Source organism: Trichosurus vulpecula, chromosome 5 (genome assembly GCF_011100635.1).
Source record: "Trichosurus vulpecula isolate mTriVul1 chromosome 5, mTriVul1.pri, whole genome shotgun sequence".
Lineage (NCBI taxonomy): Eukaryota > Metazoa > Chordata > Mammalia > Diprotodontia > Phalangeridae > Trichosurus > Trichosurus vulpecula.
Window position 1 is genome coordinate 297,372,170 of NC_050577.1, and position 16,530 is coordinate 297,388,699.

Here is a 16,530-nt window from a genome sequence, read left to right on the forward strand (position 1 = left end):
GGCGTCTCTCTCAGACCAAAGGCCCCTCGTGGCAATGGGCTCACTGTCTCTGTGCCTTGGAAGAGGAGGTGTCTATCAACACTGATAACAATGGAAAAATAAGTATTCCAGTGAGGGTCTTGGGGTACCTGACTTGGGTCACCCAGTCTTAGAGACATCAATTTCCCTGTCCCCTGTCTGACAGAAATTCATGTTTCCCCAGACCTGTGAGCAAACACAAGGGGCAGGAATCCACCCGGCAGACTGGCTGCAGTTGGGGTTCAAAGGGTGGCAGGGCTCAAGCCTCAGCATGGTGATGGGGGCTGCCCCAGGCCCACTTGTCTCTCCTGGGGGGATCCTCATTTCTTCCCTTCCCTGCAGGGCACGCGCTCACGGACCAGCCTGGCTTGGCATCTACATTAAGGAGCTCAGCCTGCCAGGTTGGCACTTTCTTGTGGATGTCTGTCTCTTTTCCAGGTGGGTTCTACCAGTGGGTGGCACAGTGCCCAGGGCAGTCCCTGCTGCGGGCCTCTGAGAGCTTGCTCGTTCCTGGGAACGTTGGGCCAGCTCGAGGACAGTGTGTGGAAGGATCCTCAGGCACAGCAAGAGAGCCTTGGGAGGATCTGGGACCAGAAGGGCAGAGCTGGCAGGCTGGGATGCCTCTGCTGGGACCTGGCCTGAGGACAAGTTCTACACAACAAACCCTTTTATGAAGGGATTTGTTCTGGGAAGGCTGGATTCGGTCAAAAGGCCACACTTGAGGACCTACACGGCCACGTGTGGCCCTGAGACTGCACCGGGGCGGAAATGACTGCCTCGAATCAAAAGGCCTCGGGGGAGTCCGTCCTCCCTCCGGGCCGCGCGGGGGCGCTCGAGATCCCTCCCTCCCTAGCCCCGCCCCCCTCCCCGGCCGCTCTGCCCGGCCGCCGGCGCCTCGCCTCCTCCCTTCCGCTTCCGGTGTCCCCTAGAGCCATGGCTGCCGCCTCGCCCGCCGCCTCGGTCCCCGCTTCTGCCGTGTCGCCGTCGGGGTCGGCGGGGTCGGCGGACGAGCTGCTGCAGAAGAGCAACGCCGAGAAGGTCGAGGAGGAGCTGGAGGACGACGACGACGAAGAGGTGCAGCCGGGGCCGGGCCGGGCGCCCGCGAGCTGGCGGCTGAGGGGTGGGGGGCGAGGGAGCGGGAGCGCGTGGGCCCGAGGGGGCGGGGCCCCGAGGCTACCCCGCCCCCGGCCGTTGTACGGACCAGGACACTGAGGCCTAGGCCGCCGACTCCGAAGGCTCCTCCGTGTGCGTGCAGCGAGCATTTATTAGGCACCGACTACGTACGGGGGCAGATGGTGGTGATAGTCCGAGGCTGTCTGAAATTTGACGGTTAAGGAAACCGAGGCTCAGCCTAGGAGGCCTCTGGGACTAGGGGCAGAGCTGGGATTTGAACTCAAGACCGAGCCCAGGAGATTCTGGAGGTCGGGGAGGGGGAAGAGATTGGCCCAAGGTCACCGGGGCAGCGAGGGGAGGCGTCAGAATTTGAATCCAGGGTGTGGCCTCAGAGCCCCTGCGCCGACCCCCTCGTAGTATCGATTTGAAAGGGACCGCAGAGTCTCCCGGGAGCCGTGGGAGGCCGGACTGGAACCCAGCTCAGTTCCAGGGCCGGGGAGTTACTGGGGTGCCGTTGTCCCGGCCCACCCCCCTGCGCAGGTGAGCCCCCCAGGGCAGGAGGCCTTTGCATCCCCCTCGCTGGTAATTGACTAGCTGTGCTTCCTGTCGTTTCATCGGCCTCCCCTGTCCTCCCTAGGAGGAAGCTCTCTAGGCCTCAGTTCCCTCATCCCTAACGAGCCTGGGGTCAGCAATACCCGAGTTCAAATCCAGCCTCAGACACTTAGCAAGTTACTTAACTCTGCTCGCCTCAGTTTCCTCTTCTGTAACATGGGGATAATAGGGCTGCTGTGAGAGTCCAAGAAGCGCCAGGGCACGTGGTAGACTATAAGTGCCGGCTGTTGTTATTGTCAGGTGAGGGCTGGGGCCCCTTGCGGCTCTAAACCTGTGATCTGTGCTCTGCTGGGGCTTGCTAGGAAGGGGATGACGGGAACCGGGAGGGGGAGGAGGACAGCCGGAGGACAGAGGAGATCCAGAGCCCAGGGGCCTTCAGCGATGGTCAGAGGAGGACACTGAGGCACCCAATGGCAATTGACAGAGCCGGGGTCAGAGAGAGAAGGCAGAGCTGGGCTTTCACTCGTTGCTCTGACTCAGGCTGTTTGCCGGGCACCAGGCCCTGGCTGTGGTTTTCACCTTCTCCTTCGATTCTGCAGCTTGATGAGACCTTGGCCGAGAGACTGTGGGGCCTGACGGAGATGTTCCCGGAAAGCGTCCGGTCTGCTGCGGGAGCCACCTTTGACCTCTCCCTCACAGTGGCCCAGAAAATGTACAGGTGAGCTGGTGCCACCATCCTTAGTGAACTCGTACATTTCAGGGTCAGAATTTGAATCCAGGACTTCTGACTCCTCTGTCATGCTCCCATTTAAAAGTGAAGATAATCTATAGCAGGTGGTTTCTCTCCTAGCATCCCTGGGAGGTAGGAAATTTCCATATTTTACAAAAAGGGAAAGTGAGGCCCAGAGGTGAAATGCTGCCTAAGGTTGCTTACCACTTTCCCACCACCCCAGTGGGTTTCCTTTAAAGCTTCCACGGAAGCCTGGAGAACATGCTGTGCCAGGAAGGATTCCACATGCCAGACTCACCCTGTGTTCTGTGGTTTGGGGCAGGTTCTCCAGGGCAGCTTTGTGGATCGGGACCACCTCGTTCATGATCCTCGTTCTCCCCGTTGTCTTTGAAACGGAGAAGCTACAGATGGAGCAGCAGCAGCAGCTACAGCAGCGGCAGGTGAGGAGCCAGAGGGCGGGCTTAGATCTGGACCCCGACAGCCGTTGGGTCACGCTCAAGGCTGGATCGGCCCCTCCTTCACTTGAATGAACATGGATACATCTGGGTATGTGAGCGCGTGGACAGATGTGCGAGTCCAGGAGTGAGCAGGGCCTCGGGGGTTGTTTTTTCCATCCACAAATTGAACAGGAACCCCCAGACTCTGAGTCCCACTGATGGAGTCTGTGTTGGACAAGCCAGGTGATCTCAGGGGGTTCCTTTGCTGGTTGGACAGCCTTGTAACAGCTAGCCGTGGTCAGCCGCGTGCTTCCTCGTGACTCCTTCCCTTCTCTTACAGATACTCCTTGGGCCTAATACGGGGCTGTCTGGAGGGATGCCAGGGGCCCTCCCTCCACTTCCTGGAAAGATTTAGAGAAGATGAGCCGCATTTGACTGCTTGAAAGGGAAAAGTTTCAAATTCAACCGTTTGCGAGCTGTTGATTATTTGAAATGTTTTTGTTTTTTCTGGGTTTGGGGGGCATGTTGAACCATCTGAACAGTATGGGCAGAATCCTCCCCACCCTCTCTCTAGAGGTGTCTGTCTTTCAGCCTTGCCCCCCACACTGGCACGAGTTTTTTCTTCAGTGCTCCTCCTCTGCCACAAGTGAGTACAAGGATGCAGTGACCCCAGCTCTGGCCTCCCCATCCCCACTGCTAAGCTGCTGTCAATCAAAGGATCCCTTGCCTTTTCCTGGGGGAACTGAAGTCGGCAGGGTTGCGCTCCTGACCATTGAGAACTCACTCAGACCCAGTGCATCAAGTGTGGGGTTGACAAGAGTCACTGTGAATCTGTGTGTTCTGGAGGGGGGGGGGGGGGGGGGCATGGCTTCCTCCTGGTGTGCTGGCTGTTTTTGTTTGCCCTGTAAAGCAACGTGTGTATGAGGAAGTCAGCACTAATGTTTTGTATTAAATATTAAAAATGATTCCAACTCCAAGGCTTGGCCACATGGCTTGTCTGTCTCCCTCTTTGGGGCAGTGATTCTCCCCAGAGGCTTCTGTGGATTAGATTTTACCGCCAGTAGCATAACCACCCAGTGCCCCTAAGCTAGACAATATTTCCAGAAGGAAAGTCATTAAAAGGTAAGGCCAGACCCTCTGTTCCATGTTTTACTTCTTTAGCTAAGAATCTCATCCAGATGGTGCCTTGTATTCACCTTGCATTGGGTGGGGCTAGCTCTCCAGGGCCTGCTGTCAGATAAATGGAGAAGGCCCCAGAGTTTGCCACAGCCTTATAAAAAAGCCATTTGCACAGGGTGAGTAACCAATTAAGTTAGTAAAACACTGGCTTTATTTTGTATATGAACTGCTCTGGCTGGACTAAAAAGTTGGGAATCTTTGAATTAGTGTGTCCGCCTCCCAAGGACCAGTCCAGCAAAGGATGGACAGGCTGGTCTCTAGAAGGTTGGCTACCAGTCTTGTTTTTCTTAGCCCTAGCAACTTGAAAGGCCTCCCATGGCTTGGGGTGGCAAAATGAGACAGGATTCACAGAAAGGTCTTTCTAGGTCTTCTCTAGGAGGATGGTTTGGGAGAGCCGATTCCTGCCTGACAAGGACTTACACCCTTGGCGATACCACCACCAGTGCCTATGTCATAATAGGTTTGTTTGTGAAAAATCTATTAGCTTTTCAGATAGAACTCATTATTGGAAAGTACTCCATCTCCCACCTCTTAGTAAATGTTTATGAATTAGGACCATAGGAGTTAAGCCTGGAAAGCATCACTGGAATCACAGGTAAGGAAACCGAGGTCCACCTGGGTTTGGTGATTTGTCCAAGGTCACACCAGGAGACAAGCAAAAGAGCCAGGTTTGGGCCCAAGCCTATAAAGCAGGGTAGGCTACAAGCAAGCTAGCTTGGCCCAAAATGGATAATGAGGAAAATCTACTACCCTGAGAGGTAAACCCCTTTATCAATCAACAACACAATAAAGAAAAGGGTTTATTTTTTTTCCTTTTACATACTTAATTACAGAACTCAGGCAGACAGACGAGAAATGGGATTTATATGTGGAGAGTTTTCCTTTTTTTTAATATTTGGTTAAACAAAATACATCCTCTGTAAACAAACCCAGCACAAGGCCAACAAAAGGGAGGAAGGGAAGCAAGAAAAATAAACAGCCTCGGGTTGCCCACTGATGGGCAATAGGGCTGGGGACCCCATTTCTTGGAGAGATAGGGGTCTCCATGCCCTCGGGCATCAGCGTGGGTCCCTGTTCCTGAGCACCAGAGTTGGATATGAACAGAGAAACCAGCCCTGAAATGTTTGTAAAGCGTCTTTGCATATTCCATTGGCTTGTGGACTCCATGTGCATGAGGCCTCTTGTGCCATTTGCATGGAACTAAGCAGCTTCCTTCCCAAGAAATGGCTTGCTGTCATGGACACAGTCCCTCCTACAGGCCCACCAAAGTTGGCTGGATCTTCTGGCTGGTGGTGGTGAATGGAATGTCATCTGGCAGGGGTAAAGAGCTCCTCAAGGGGCCAAGGGGGAGCAGCAAGTCTAGTGTGGAAAACAGTGCAGGAGATGTTGCGACCAGGTGCTGGGAGGGGATGATGCAGGAACTGCTTTCTGGCCGCCATCATTCAGCATTAAGAAATGGCCTTGTTGGATTGTAGGTAAGTGCAGAAGAGTGCTGGTGTAAACATGCGCTCCAGTCACAGGTGGGAGAAAGCTTCTGAGGGGGCAGGCCAGCTAGACCTGCTCAGGCTCGTCCTACGGTCCTGATTCTGCTGCCAGAGAGAAGTCTGCCCAGTGTGGCCCTGTAGCCTAACCGTCAGCACCGTCGTCAACAACAGCCAAACAGCCACCCCGGTGCCTTCATTTCTAAGGGAGCCACAGCTGCTCAGATTCCATTCAGTCACCATGCCTTCTGCTCTTTCATATTCCAGAGTTATGAGAGGAAAGTGGCCACCTGAAAAGGGCTGTCAGCTGACAGATAAAGGTCATTCCTGAGCTAACTTGTCAAAGGCCACGTTCCACAAAGCTCACGCCACCCAATTTGAGGGCTCTGGCTCTTGGAGCTGCCTCTGCTCCCAGTCCACCTTCCATGTTGTTCCAGTCCTCAACTACTAGAATCCCTTTATAAAAGAATGTTCTCAACTCATTCAGACACTTGGGGGCGAAGTTGAAGACATCCACTTCCCTTCCTACTACAATGTCCTTCCCCTGAAGCTTCCACACCCTGTAGTGAAATGGTGGGGACTTCCTAAGACAAGCCACCCGAAAGGCCAGGCCATGCCCTCACTTAGTGTACCGGTAGCTAGCCCACCCTTGCCCTTCCTAAACATGGCAGAATTCAACTAATGCCCAATTTAAAGAAATTTTCCTTTTGAAAAACAGGCCGGCCCCTTTCCTTTAGAGATATATTCTCAGTTAAGGTGGGGCTGAGGGTTGGAGTCATTCAGCATGCTGTACCATTGCTAAGTAAGGTTATGAAAATGATTTCCTGAGAGACCCCTATGCTTTTGGCCCTCCAAGCCAGTCATCTGGGCTTCATTAGTGTGACAGGAAAGGGAAAGTGGAGGCAGCATCTCCAAATCGGGGGCAGCAGGTGGTTAACTCCAGCAAGGGTTGGGTCAAGTCCAGTATGTGACCTCTATAAGGAAAGAGAAAGTCAATGCTAGGACCTTCCTTTCTCCGCCTCTGCTCTGAGAGCAAGCTCCAAGAAACTTGGACCACATCCTCACTTCCTTCTCCAGCAACGAGCGGCCGTCCTCCCAGCTGACCTACTGCATTGTCAAGTCTGGGAAGGACAAACCCAAAAAGATGTGGGGGCAGGAGAGAGAGAGAGACCTATGGTGACAGAGGCCATGAGACAACAAAGGCTCTCGGGGAGGGGGGAGGCAGGGAGGAAGAGAGAGAAAGAAAAGCGAGCTCTATTAGACATCTGCTCTCCAACTCTGGTGGGCCTCCACTTCTTCTGGGACCACAAGGAGCAACTCACAGTTCTTTCCTCGGAGCTGATGTTTCAAAAATTTCCTGTGGGAAGAAGGCAAACTAATGAGAGGAGAAAGGCTGCAGGCATGGCCAACTTCAGTTCAGGGCAGTCGACTCCCTAAAATGGGGAAAGTCCTAAATGCTCTGCCCTTGTGGAGGTCAGCATCTGGCTAGCCTCATACTTGTCTGCAACAGTGGGGGTCACACCTGTCATAGAGAAATTCACGTCCAACGTTAATGCACCATGAATGCATGCAACACTCTCTGTGGCCTTCTAGAGGGAGATTTCAAGCCTTACAAGTCTCTCAAGTTATTTCTGTGGCCTTCTGGAAAGCCAAGGAGGAAAACGGAGCTAAGAAGGGAATGGGACCTTCACCCCAGGCCTTCCTTGGTCAGTGCCCCCAAAGCACAAAGCAGTTTCTCCCTTCCAAAGCAGCAGAAGACCCACCTGAGCTCACTCTCGCCTCCAATCCACTCAGGCACCTTGAGCTTGGAGTCAAGGTTGTAGTAGGTGCCTCCCACCTCTCGGACACAGATCCAATGCTGCCTTTTGAGCGGAAGCTTCAATGGACCCCAGCAGAGGCTAGAGGGGAGATTCATGATGAAGCCCATGACGTTAGAGAGGGCAATGACACCGACATCCCTGAGGAGAGAGAAATGAAGCAAGGCTCTGAAACAGGCTGCTCCCCAAAGCCGCTGCACCAGAAAGGCCAAATCATCCACTGCCCACTCATGCCATCAATCACAAGGCTGAAGAGTGACCTTGCTGGAAACTGGCTTCCACCACAATATACAGGGTCAGTCTCCAGCCAGCCAGATCTGGTTTCAGTTACCTTCGTTTGTCCCACCAAACCGCTTCGTAGCCTTTGGTCTGAAGGGCTGCCATGATGACGTTCACATCGTAGTTCCCATTTCCCAGCATGCTCTTCTTGTGGGGCGTCACCATGGTATTTGGAGACAGCCTGCAAACAACAGAGGGAGATGGGCTTGCTCTTGGGATCTGTCAGGATCTCTGTGCCCATCCCAGGTGTGCCCAGATGGTACTTAATGGAGACCATTCAACAACTCATTTATCTAGCACTGAAGCTTGCCAGAGTGCTTTTCTCCCAACCACTCTGTGATCCATTGGTAGTGCAGGGGTTCCTGTTTCACAGATAACCAGCTGAAGGGCAGAGCTAGGAAGTGGCAAAGCCCAGACTCAAACTCGTGCCTCCTGACAGCCAATCTAGCACCCTTGCCACACTATGTGGCCTCTTGCCCAATGCCACCCTGGATGTGAAGAGGCTGCTGGATCTTACTCAACCATTACTCTTTATAATTGTACCTGTCTACTTCAAAGTGCAGTTGTCTGGGTGGAGATAGCCTCTCTCTTTTTATGTGTCACAGTCAGGAAATTGTACCCACAGGACGGGACTAATTTTCCCTGGAGGACCCACATTTATGGAATTCCCAAGCAGGCTGGCCTGTCAGACCCACTCTCATAGTCCCTAACACACAAGGGACAAGGCTCGTTGTGTAAGTCAGAGGAGCACGTCACGGTGGGTGTTTTCATCACTGCTCTGGGGGTTCCCTACGTTTTAACTGTTTGGGTTTTCTTGTGACATTCGGCTCTACTTTATCTTCTTATACTTCAGTGCTGGGGACCCTGGATTTTGGAAGGCCGTGCCAGAGAAGTACAAGTCAGGCAGGCCCTCCCCTGAGCTAAAAAGGCCTGACAACAAATGGACTGCCTGCCATACCAGGACTGGCCTCACTCAGGTTAGAAAGGCTCACTACCAGAAGCTTGGTCACTAACGGATAAATGTTTTCAGCCACAGAAGGCCACTGAGTGTTTAGTAAGGTGTTCATGCCATCTGCCTTATCCCTACACTAGTGAAATCATGGGGTCCTCAAGTACACACCCATTCAGGTGATGTAATCAAGATTATATATTCACTAGGCTCAATCATCCTTGCCCTATTTCTTCAACCACACTTCCACCTCCAAACCAGAATGCTACTGCTTTTACCGTGTCACTTTCTTATTCGAAAGTCCCAGAGCTCTCAAGACTGCCTGCAACAAGGGCTTGGCTCGTTCGTAGTTGGTAGACTGGGACCTGCCAACAGCCCCTTCCCTTGGCAGAGTGGCCATGCTGTTCTCTCCTTAGCAGGGGAGGGTGCCACCGCCATCAACAGTCCACTTTGCTCTCTCTCCTCCGTCACACTGACTCGGAGGGTGGTGTCTCTGGGAAGCGCTAACTCCCTCCACTTGCCTCTGGATCTAAATGGAAAGTGCCTTCTACTTACAAAAACGCTAAAAAAGATGGACAGGCTAAGTCTGACCTTTCTGGCCTGGCATTCAAGGCCTTCCATCAGGAAGCTCTCCCTGGCCTTTCTCCCTTGCATGAGGCTCTGCTATCAGCCTGGCCTCCCAAATGGGCTCCCTTCCCTCCTCCTTTCCCGATATACTCCACTCCTCTGCACGTGCAGAGGATGCCTCCCTCCCTCCCTCTTCTGCCTCTCCAGATTCTGGATGCTCACAGCCTCACAGGCTCAGTTCTCTTCTGCATGTGGCCTTTCCATAAACTACAGGACAGCTCTGACAACGGGTCTCTAAGATCTCTGAGAACGGTGGGCCCTGATGTCTTCTCTTCCTCACCTGGGGACTGTACCACTGCCAAAAACTTTGGTCTGCCTGCCACACGCCTCTCCCAACTCTCTTCTGACCCTGTCCCCCTCCTTCTCAAACTCCCATGGGTCACACCAAATTAATCACATGCCTCTAATCTTCCTGATTTTCTGCCCACAGAGAAGTCTGCCTGCTGTGTATCTAACCTCAGCATCCCACAGATTCAAAAAAATCTCATCATTTCTGAGTCTTTCATTGCCCAAATGCTGTTAACTGTCCTTTCCTCTCCATTCCCACGGCTCTGGCCCTGGTGTGGGCTCTTCCTCCATACATGGGCCCCTGAAACAGCTTCCTAAGGCCACCCTATGCATATGGCTTCCAGATTAATCTTCCCAAAAACTTCGAGTTCAACATAAGTACAGTAGGACTGGGGGTTTGGAGTTCAAAGACAAGCATGCAAAAGTTCCTGCCCTGCTGGGGGGTACCACATGTCCTCAATAAGTAAATACAAGGTAATCTGAGGAACCAAGCTGTTACCCTGGAGAACCAAAGAAGGCTTACAGATTGACTGACAGATAGAAAAGAAGGGAGCCAGCACCAGAACTGGCATCCTTAAGGAAGAGAAAGTCAAAGAGGAGCCAATAAGAAGGAGGAGCTAAGAGGGCGGGGGGGGGGGGGGGGGGCAGGAGCTGGAGGCCAGGACCTTCTATTTATCCTCTGGGCATTAAAGTGGAGGCGTGGCTCAGGCAGTCAAGGTCCTTAGGACAATTCTTTGAGCAGCTTGGAGAAGGATGGAGCTGAAAGCGGGTCAACGTCTTGCAGCTGGTCAGTGTCAAGGCCCGAGGCCTTCTTCACCGCCTTAGCCGCCTCTCAGTGGGCAGTCCGATTAGGAGGCTGGCCTTTTAGGCAGATGTCAGGAATGCTCCCTTCCGGATTCACAACAACTGGACCTGGCATTCATATTGAACCTGACCTCCCAGGCCCTCACAGCCTTCTTAGTTCTGGCCCATAAATGCCATGCTCACTCCTGCCCTCATCCCTCGGGGTCCCTGCCCCTTTCCTGGAATGGGCCTTCTCCCCAGTTCCAACCCTGATCTTCCTCCCAGGTTCACCTCAAGTTTCATTTCATCCAAACTCTCCCTTTGCCGAATTCCTACTCCATTCACAGATGCTATCACACAATCGGACACTTAATTATATCCTGTCTGGCTTGTTTCCTGCAGGTAAGCTTCATCGTTCCACTAATTAAAAGCTCCTGAAGGGCAGAGACTCTTCAGTCTTCCATAGCTGTCCCTCCCTCCAGCCCTTAGGTTAGTGTTTGCCACAGAGGAAGCATTTTGTGATTAATTCTGGGAAAGGCAGATGGTCCCGCCACAAAACTGGCCTGCTGCATTAGACGGTGCTCAGGTGCAGTCCTTCGACTGAATCCAAACTTCACAGAACAAATAAGTCTGGATTCAGTCAAAGGGCCGCACCTGAGGACCTAGAGGGCCACATGTGGCCTCGAGGCCGGAGGTTCTCCACCTCTGGATAAGGTGGAGTTACTTCTCCAAATACCTCCTCCTGCTTAGAATCAAATTCTCACAGTATCCCAGGAGCACTAAGGGCCGTGGTAACCACCACTTGTGAGGTGCAGGGCTCTCTGTGGCCAGCCCGAGAGCCTGAGCCTTCCCCTCAGGGCTGACCCATCCAAGGGTCTGCTGGGTCATTCTGTCTGTCCTGCTTGGCCTCACATAGGAATCCAGCTTTCTACAGGCAGGGACCAGGAAGCCTGTCACCAAACCCAGCCCATCCAGGAGGCTTTTACCCACAGCTCGCTCTCTCTGGCCTGTAACTAAGGAGACCCCAAGAAGGGCCAGCTGTGGAGGACCGGGGGCCCCCGCGAAGTCTTTCGGGTTCCCCAGGCCCATCTTGCAGCCGGACCATGAGGGTGCTGGATCTGAGGGCCTTTGGCCTGTCACAGGGCAGACCAGTCTGCATGCTCTCTTCCAAGCCCCTTCCCCTCCCTGAGCCTTGGTCTTCTCCTTTGTCAAAATGAAGGTCTTAGGACTCCATGGCCTCTGAGACTCTGACCTCTCCCTCCTGTGACAGTCAGGATGCTGCCAGGTCTGCACTCAGCCTGGGAGCCGAGCACAATGGCCGGAGCGGTACCTTCTCAATCACACCAGCACAGACTTGCTGCTCCACGCTGGCCTTGGAGGGAGAGGCTGAACCTGCCAGGCCCACCGCCCACTGACCAGGCGGAGGTCTGGGAATGGAGGTCCAGAGAGGCTCAGTGACTGCCGAGGGGCAGAGTCAGGTCTCAACTCCGGACACTGCCAGTCAACACGGCGACTGTTCCAGGGCGGGCAACGAGGACCAATGAGCCCACTGCTCCCGGGTACTCTGGATCTCTCACCAAATGCCTCACATACCTTGTTAGCTGAAACTTTTCAAAAGCCCTTTATGTTCCCGGGGCTGCCGCCAACGCCTTCCCAAGTCACCTCAATCAGAGAGCCTAATCGCACCTCTAGAACCTGTGGAGTCCACCCTCTGTCCATCCTCCTCCCCTGAAAGTTCTGGGTTGGCTGAATTTAGCCGTTCCTTATGTTTAAATCCTACTTATTCCCATACAGCACCTTCTCTGTGGTTTATAAGGAATGATGGTAAGAGCTACCATTTATGCACCACTTGCAATTTACTCTCTGCTGGATCCTCACCACGACCCTGGAAGGTAGGTGCTATTATTATCACCCCCACTTTAGAGATGAGCAAAGTGAGACTAGCCCAGGGTCACCCAACTCCTAAGTGTCTGAGGCAGGATTCAATGCAGGCCTTCCTGCCTCTAGGCTGAGAATCTTACAGCCTTACAGCACACCTTTCTCTTCTCGGACTACAGTTACATGTTCAAATAAATAAAGAAAAGAAAAATCTGGCGGTTTATTTCAGGGGAATTTAGTGAACACGGCTCACTCTTCTTTTCTATTTACTTGTCGAGGTCTTTCTAACCGCCAGTTCTAATGCTGTCACTCCCCTGCCCTGCAACCTTTCACGGCTCCCGCTGCCTACCAAGTGAAGTCCAAACTCCTTTGGCCCGGCATTTCAAAGGCCTCCTATGTCAGCCTCATTTCACCCTGCTCCCACTTCATGCACCGAACCCTCCACTTTCTATCCCTCTAACACTTCTGAACCCTGCTCGCCCCCCACGAGAATCCTGCCCTTCTCCTTCAAGGACCAACTTAAGCTGGCTCCATTCAACTGGCCGCAAAGCCCAAAGCATCCTGCCTTGTTCACAGTCTAGTCCAGGGACAGGGTCTTATTCATCTCTGGAGCCCCTCACGCTGCCCTGCCAAGCAGAGATGAGGCCTTCTCTTCTTCTTCTTCTTCTTCTTCCAGTCATAGGAAACGGGCTGATGGCTTCTCCCACAGGCCCAGTCCAGCCTCCCTCCTGCCTCAGAGGCACCTGTCAGCTCCTTAGCAGCTGGAGGTGAAGAGGCAGCAGCACGTTTTTAAGACCAGTCATTCGGAACTTTTCTGGTGCCAAGTAAAAGGCCAGAGGAAAAGGTGGCTGATCTTTCTTTTCTACACCTGGGGTACCTATTGACAAGAAAGACTTGGAGCGGGAAGTGCTCGGGGACACTAGCCAGTCACACCTCCTCCATGTAACGTGATGATGTGATCCTGGGGTGAGCTATTTCACCTCCTGGGCCTCAGTTCCTAAATGGAGGGGATTCCGCACACCACCCGATGAGGAGGTCCCTGCCCACGCATCCCTACAAATAAAGTTATTATTGCCATTAAAACTTAGTCAGCACACTGAGATCAAGAGCCTTTAACAGAAAAGAGATGGTGCTTTCAAAGCGAGGCAGCATTTCTAACTCGGAAAGAGGTCCCCTGGCATCCCCGTTCCATATGGGGCCATCTCATCCAGGGGATCCCTAAGTTTCCTCTCGGGTGAGTCCCAAGCAGGCCCAGCTCCTTCTAGTTGGAAAGGTCTGACAGGCTCACAGCCAGGGTTGCTTGGGGTCCATCCAGAAACTGCAGAAATAATCCTCACAACCTCAGAAAACACACACAAAAAAAGGGAATTCAGAAGGGCCAAGCTCCTGTCCCAAGGCAGGCCTGCTTTCAGTCTTCTGACAGGGAGGGTCACTTCTAGGGGCATGTGTGTGTGCATGCGGCGTTTAATGCGTTTAAGGAAATTCGGGACAAACTTCACTCCCTCCCCTCCCCCAAGAAAATGAGGAATCCCAAGCATCCAGGGGATGAGGACCCTAGGTGGAAAAGTAATTCTCCTACCTCTGGAAAATCTCCTGTAGCGTTTCCCGGGTGAAAGCACTGCTGTCTTGGAAGACGTTGTTGAGCGCGTGGAGGGCGCACAGCTCTCGACGCTGCTTCTCATGGTAGATCTGGGGGGGCGCTGGCTGGGGCGAGTCCAATGATTCTGACTTGGTCTTGTCACCTCTCCATGGCATGCAACTCATGTTTTTATTTTCCGGGGAGAGGCGGCCTCAGAAGCTCCCCACCCTTCCCCTCCAAGGAGGAATGCAGCCTCCTGGGTCTTTCCGGGGTTGGTGGGGTTCACCTCAGTCTCTAGGGGCCATGATCTATCTCAGACCGGAGGCTGGAAACAGCAGCAGTAACAAAAACCTCCAAAAAATCCTGTTTTCAGTAGAAAACAACTCTTTATGCCTCAGTTTATTTTGCCATTATCTCTACTGGTAAAGTGCTGGACACCGAAAAAATGTTCAAAACCCAGGACCATCGTCCCGTCTTCCTTGCTTCGGGGAACCAGGGAACCAGGGAACTTCAGCTGAAGAGTGCTGAGGGGGCCTGGCCGCATCTCTCTTTTTCTTCCATCTCCTCAGGCTGACGAAGAGGATGAATCAGAGGAAGGTCAGGCTAGCAGGTGGCCGCCCGAGGCCTCAGGGACCACACCCCTGCCTTTGGGGGCAGGGCTCCATCCCTCTGGGAACTGCAAGATGCTGCCCGACACATGCCAAGGTGGAAGAGGGCAGCGCTGCAGAGGCGGCCGATGCCCTCCTCGGGCTCCTCCTAGGGCCCTGCGGAAGACAGAGGAACTCTGATCAGCATCCCCAGCCCACAACAAGTGGCCTGCAAAGGACCAGGAGCCAGCGAGCAGGGCCAGACCCAGGGAAAGGGGGATGGGGTGGGGGAGGGAGCCCAGCCAGGAAGTGGGAGAGCGGGGAGAATTGGACGCCAGGACCAGCCCCAATCCCTGCCCCAAGGGCAAGGTTTTGTGCCTGGGGAGAGAACCGAGAACTGGGGCAAGCCCCTCCAAAGGGGCAAGGGGTGAGGGCCAAGAAATCATGCCCACCCCAAGGCCCAGGACCCCTGCCAAGGGAATGGGATCTGGGAGGAGGCACTGTAGCCTCAGAGGAACAAGGCTGCCCCAAGGAACAAGGCTGGGGGACAACTGGGGGGTGACTCCTCATCAGGGCTCCCCAAATATTATAAAAGCACCCAAGGGGGGCTGGAGGGGGCCAGGGACCCCCTTCTCCTCAGGATGCCCCAAATAGCTGGGCAGCTCTAAGGGGGTGCACGACCTGGAAGGGGAAAGGGGATCCTTAACCTTCAGGGTCCCACAAGGTACGGGAACCCCCCCAAGGGAAGCTGGGGACAGCAGTTTGGGGGACCCCCTTGTCCTCGGCCCCCCGCCTGCACCCCCATAAGGGGGATTCCCTCATCCTCAGCCCCAGTGAGCCCTGGAAGGGGAGGCCCTCAGAGGGGGGTCCCCTGGCTCCACTGTACCCCTGAGCCCTCAAAGGGGGATCCCCACGGTCCTTGGGGCCCCCAGCCCTCTGAGGAGGATCCCCTCGTCTTGAGCCCCCCGTGAGCCCTCAGAGAGGACCCCCTCAATTCTCAGCCCCCCGTGAGCTCTCCGGGGGGGTCCCCTCGTCCTGGGCCCCCCCGGAGACCGCAGAGGGGGATCCCCCCGTTCCTCACTCCCCCCCCCCAAGAGCCCTGTAAGGAGAGAGCCCCTAGTGCTCGGTCCCTTCTTCTCCAAGGCCCCTCCTGCTCCGTTCTGGGGGTGCAGAAGCCCGGAGGGGGCTCTCCTTCTACTCCGGCCCGGGTCCCCCACACTCACCTCCGCCGCTGGACCCGGCCCAGACCTCGGCACCGGAGGGGGGTGGCGAGAAGGAGGAGGAGCGGGAGCGGGAGCGAGCCCCGGGGGCGCGCGCTCGTTCCCGTGCTCGACGTCACCGGCCCTCGCCCGGCGGGCGCGTGCTCCGGAAACGCCCTCTTCCTTCTCTCGTCGGCCTCGAACCCCGCCCCTTAGACCCGCCCCGCTCCCCCCGGCCTGCCCTGCGCGTCACAGTCGCGTCACATGACGCAGCACGGCACGTCCCGCGGCGACGGCGGCGACAGCGGCGGGCGCGCGCCTGAGACGTCAGCGTCAGCGTGAGCGTGGCGGGGGAGGGGAGGAAGCTCCTCCCTCCTCCCTCGTCCCCCACGTCTTCTTCCTTCTTCCTCCTCTTCACGTGCTGTGTTCTCCATACCTCTCCCTCCCTTCCGCCTCCTCCCTCCCTCTTTCTTCTCCCTCCTCCTTTCCTACTCTGCTCTCCCTCCTCCTCCTCCTCTCTACCCTCTTCCTTCTCCCTCCTCCTTTCCTACCCTCCTCCTCCTCTCTACCCTCTTCATTCTCCCTCCTCCTCTCCTCCCCTCCTCCTCCTCTCTACCCTCTTCCTTCTCCTTCCTCCTCTCCTCCCCCCTCCTCCTTTCTGCCTTCTTCCTTCTCCCTCCTCCCCCTCCTCCTCTCTGCCCTCTTCCTTCTCCCTCCTCCTCTCTTCCCCTACTCCTCCTCTCTACCCCCTTCCTTCTTCCTCCTCCCCCCTCCTCCTCTCTACCCTCTTTCTTCTCCCTGCTCCTCTCCTCCTCCTCTCTACCCTCTTCCTTCTCCCTCCTCCCCCTCTCCTCTCTGCCTTCTTCCTTCTCCCTCCTTCCCCCCTCCTCCTCTTTACCCTCTTCCTTTTCCCATCTCCTCTCCTACCTTCTTCTCCTCCTCTCTTCCTCTTCCTTCTCCCCCCTCCTTTCCTGCCTTCCTCCCCTCCTCCTCCTCTCTTCCTCTTCCTTCTCCCTCCTCCTTTCCTACCTTCC

The 16,530-nt window shown here is 54.8% G+C and overlaps 2 protein-coding genes across 2 annotated transcripts; one reads left to right on the plus strand and one right to left on the minus strand.

The window, feature by feature from the left end:
* The first annotated feature begins 928 nt into the window (after nucleotides 1-928).
* On the plus strand, nucleotides 929-3,827 carry TOMM22 (translocase of outer mitochondrial membrane 22). The gene is made up of 4 exons (XM_036758708.1): nucleotides 929-1,092; nucleotides 2,283-2,401; nucleotides 2,736-2,853; nucleotides 3,191-3,827. The coding sequence occupies exons 1-4, from the start codon at nucleotides 952-954 to the stop codon at nucleotides 3,263-3,265; spliced, it is 453 nt and encodes a 150-aa protein (XP_036614603.1). The 5' UTR covers nucleotides 929-951; the 3' UTR covers nucleotides 3,266-3,827.
* Nucleotides 3,828-4,816: 989 nt separating this feature from the next.
* On the minus strand, nucleotides 4,817-15,708 carry JOSD1 (Josephin domain containing 1). The gene is made up of 5 exons (XM_036761638.1): nucleotides 15,521-15,708; nucleotides 13,711-14,474; nucleotides 7,659-7,787; nucleotides 7,274-7,468; nucleotides 4,817-6,867 (listed from the first exon to the last, which is right to left on the minus strand). The coding sequence occupies exons 2-5, from the start codon at nucleotides 13,893-13,895 to the stop codon at nucleotides 6,768-6,770; spliced, it is 609 nt and encodes a 202-aa protein (XP_036617533.1). The 5' UTR covers nucleotides 13,896-14,474; nucleotides 15,521-15,708; the 3' UTR covers nucleotides 4,817-6,767.
* Between the last annotated feature and the right edge of the window lie 822 nt (nucleotides 15,709-16,530).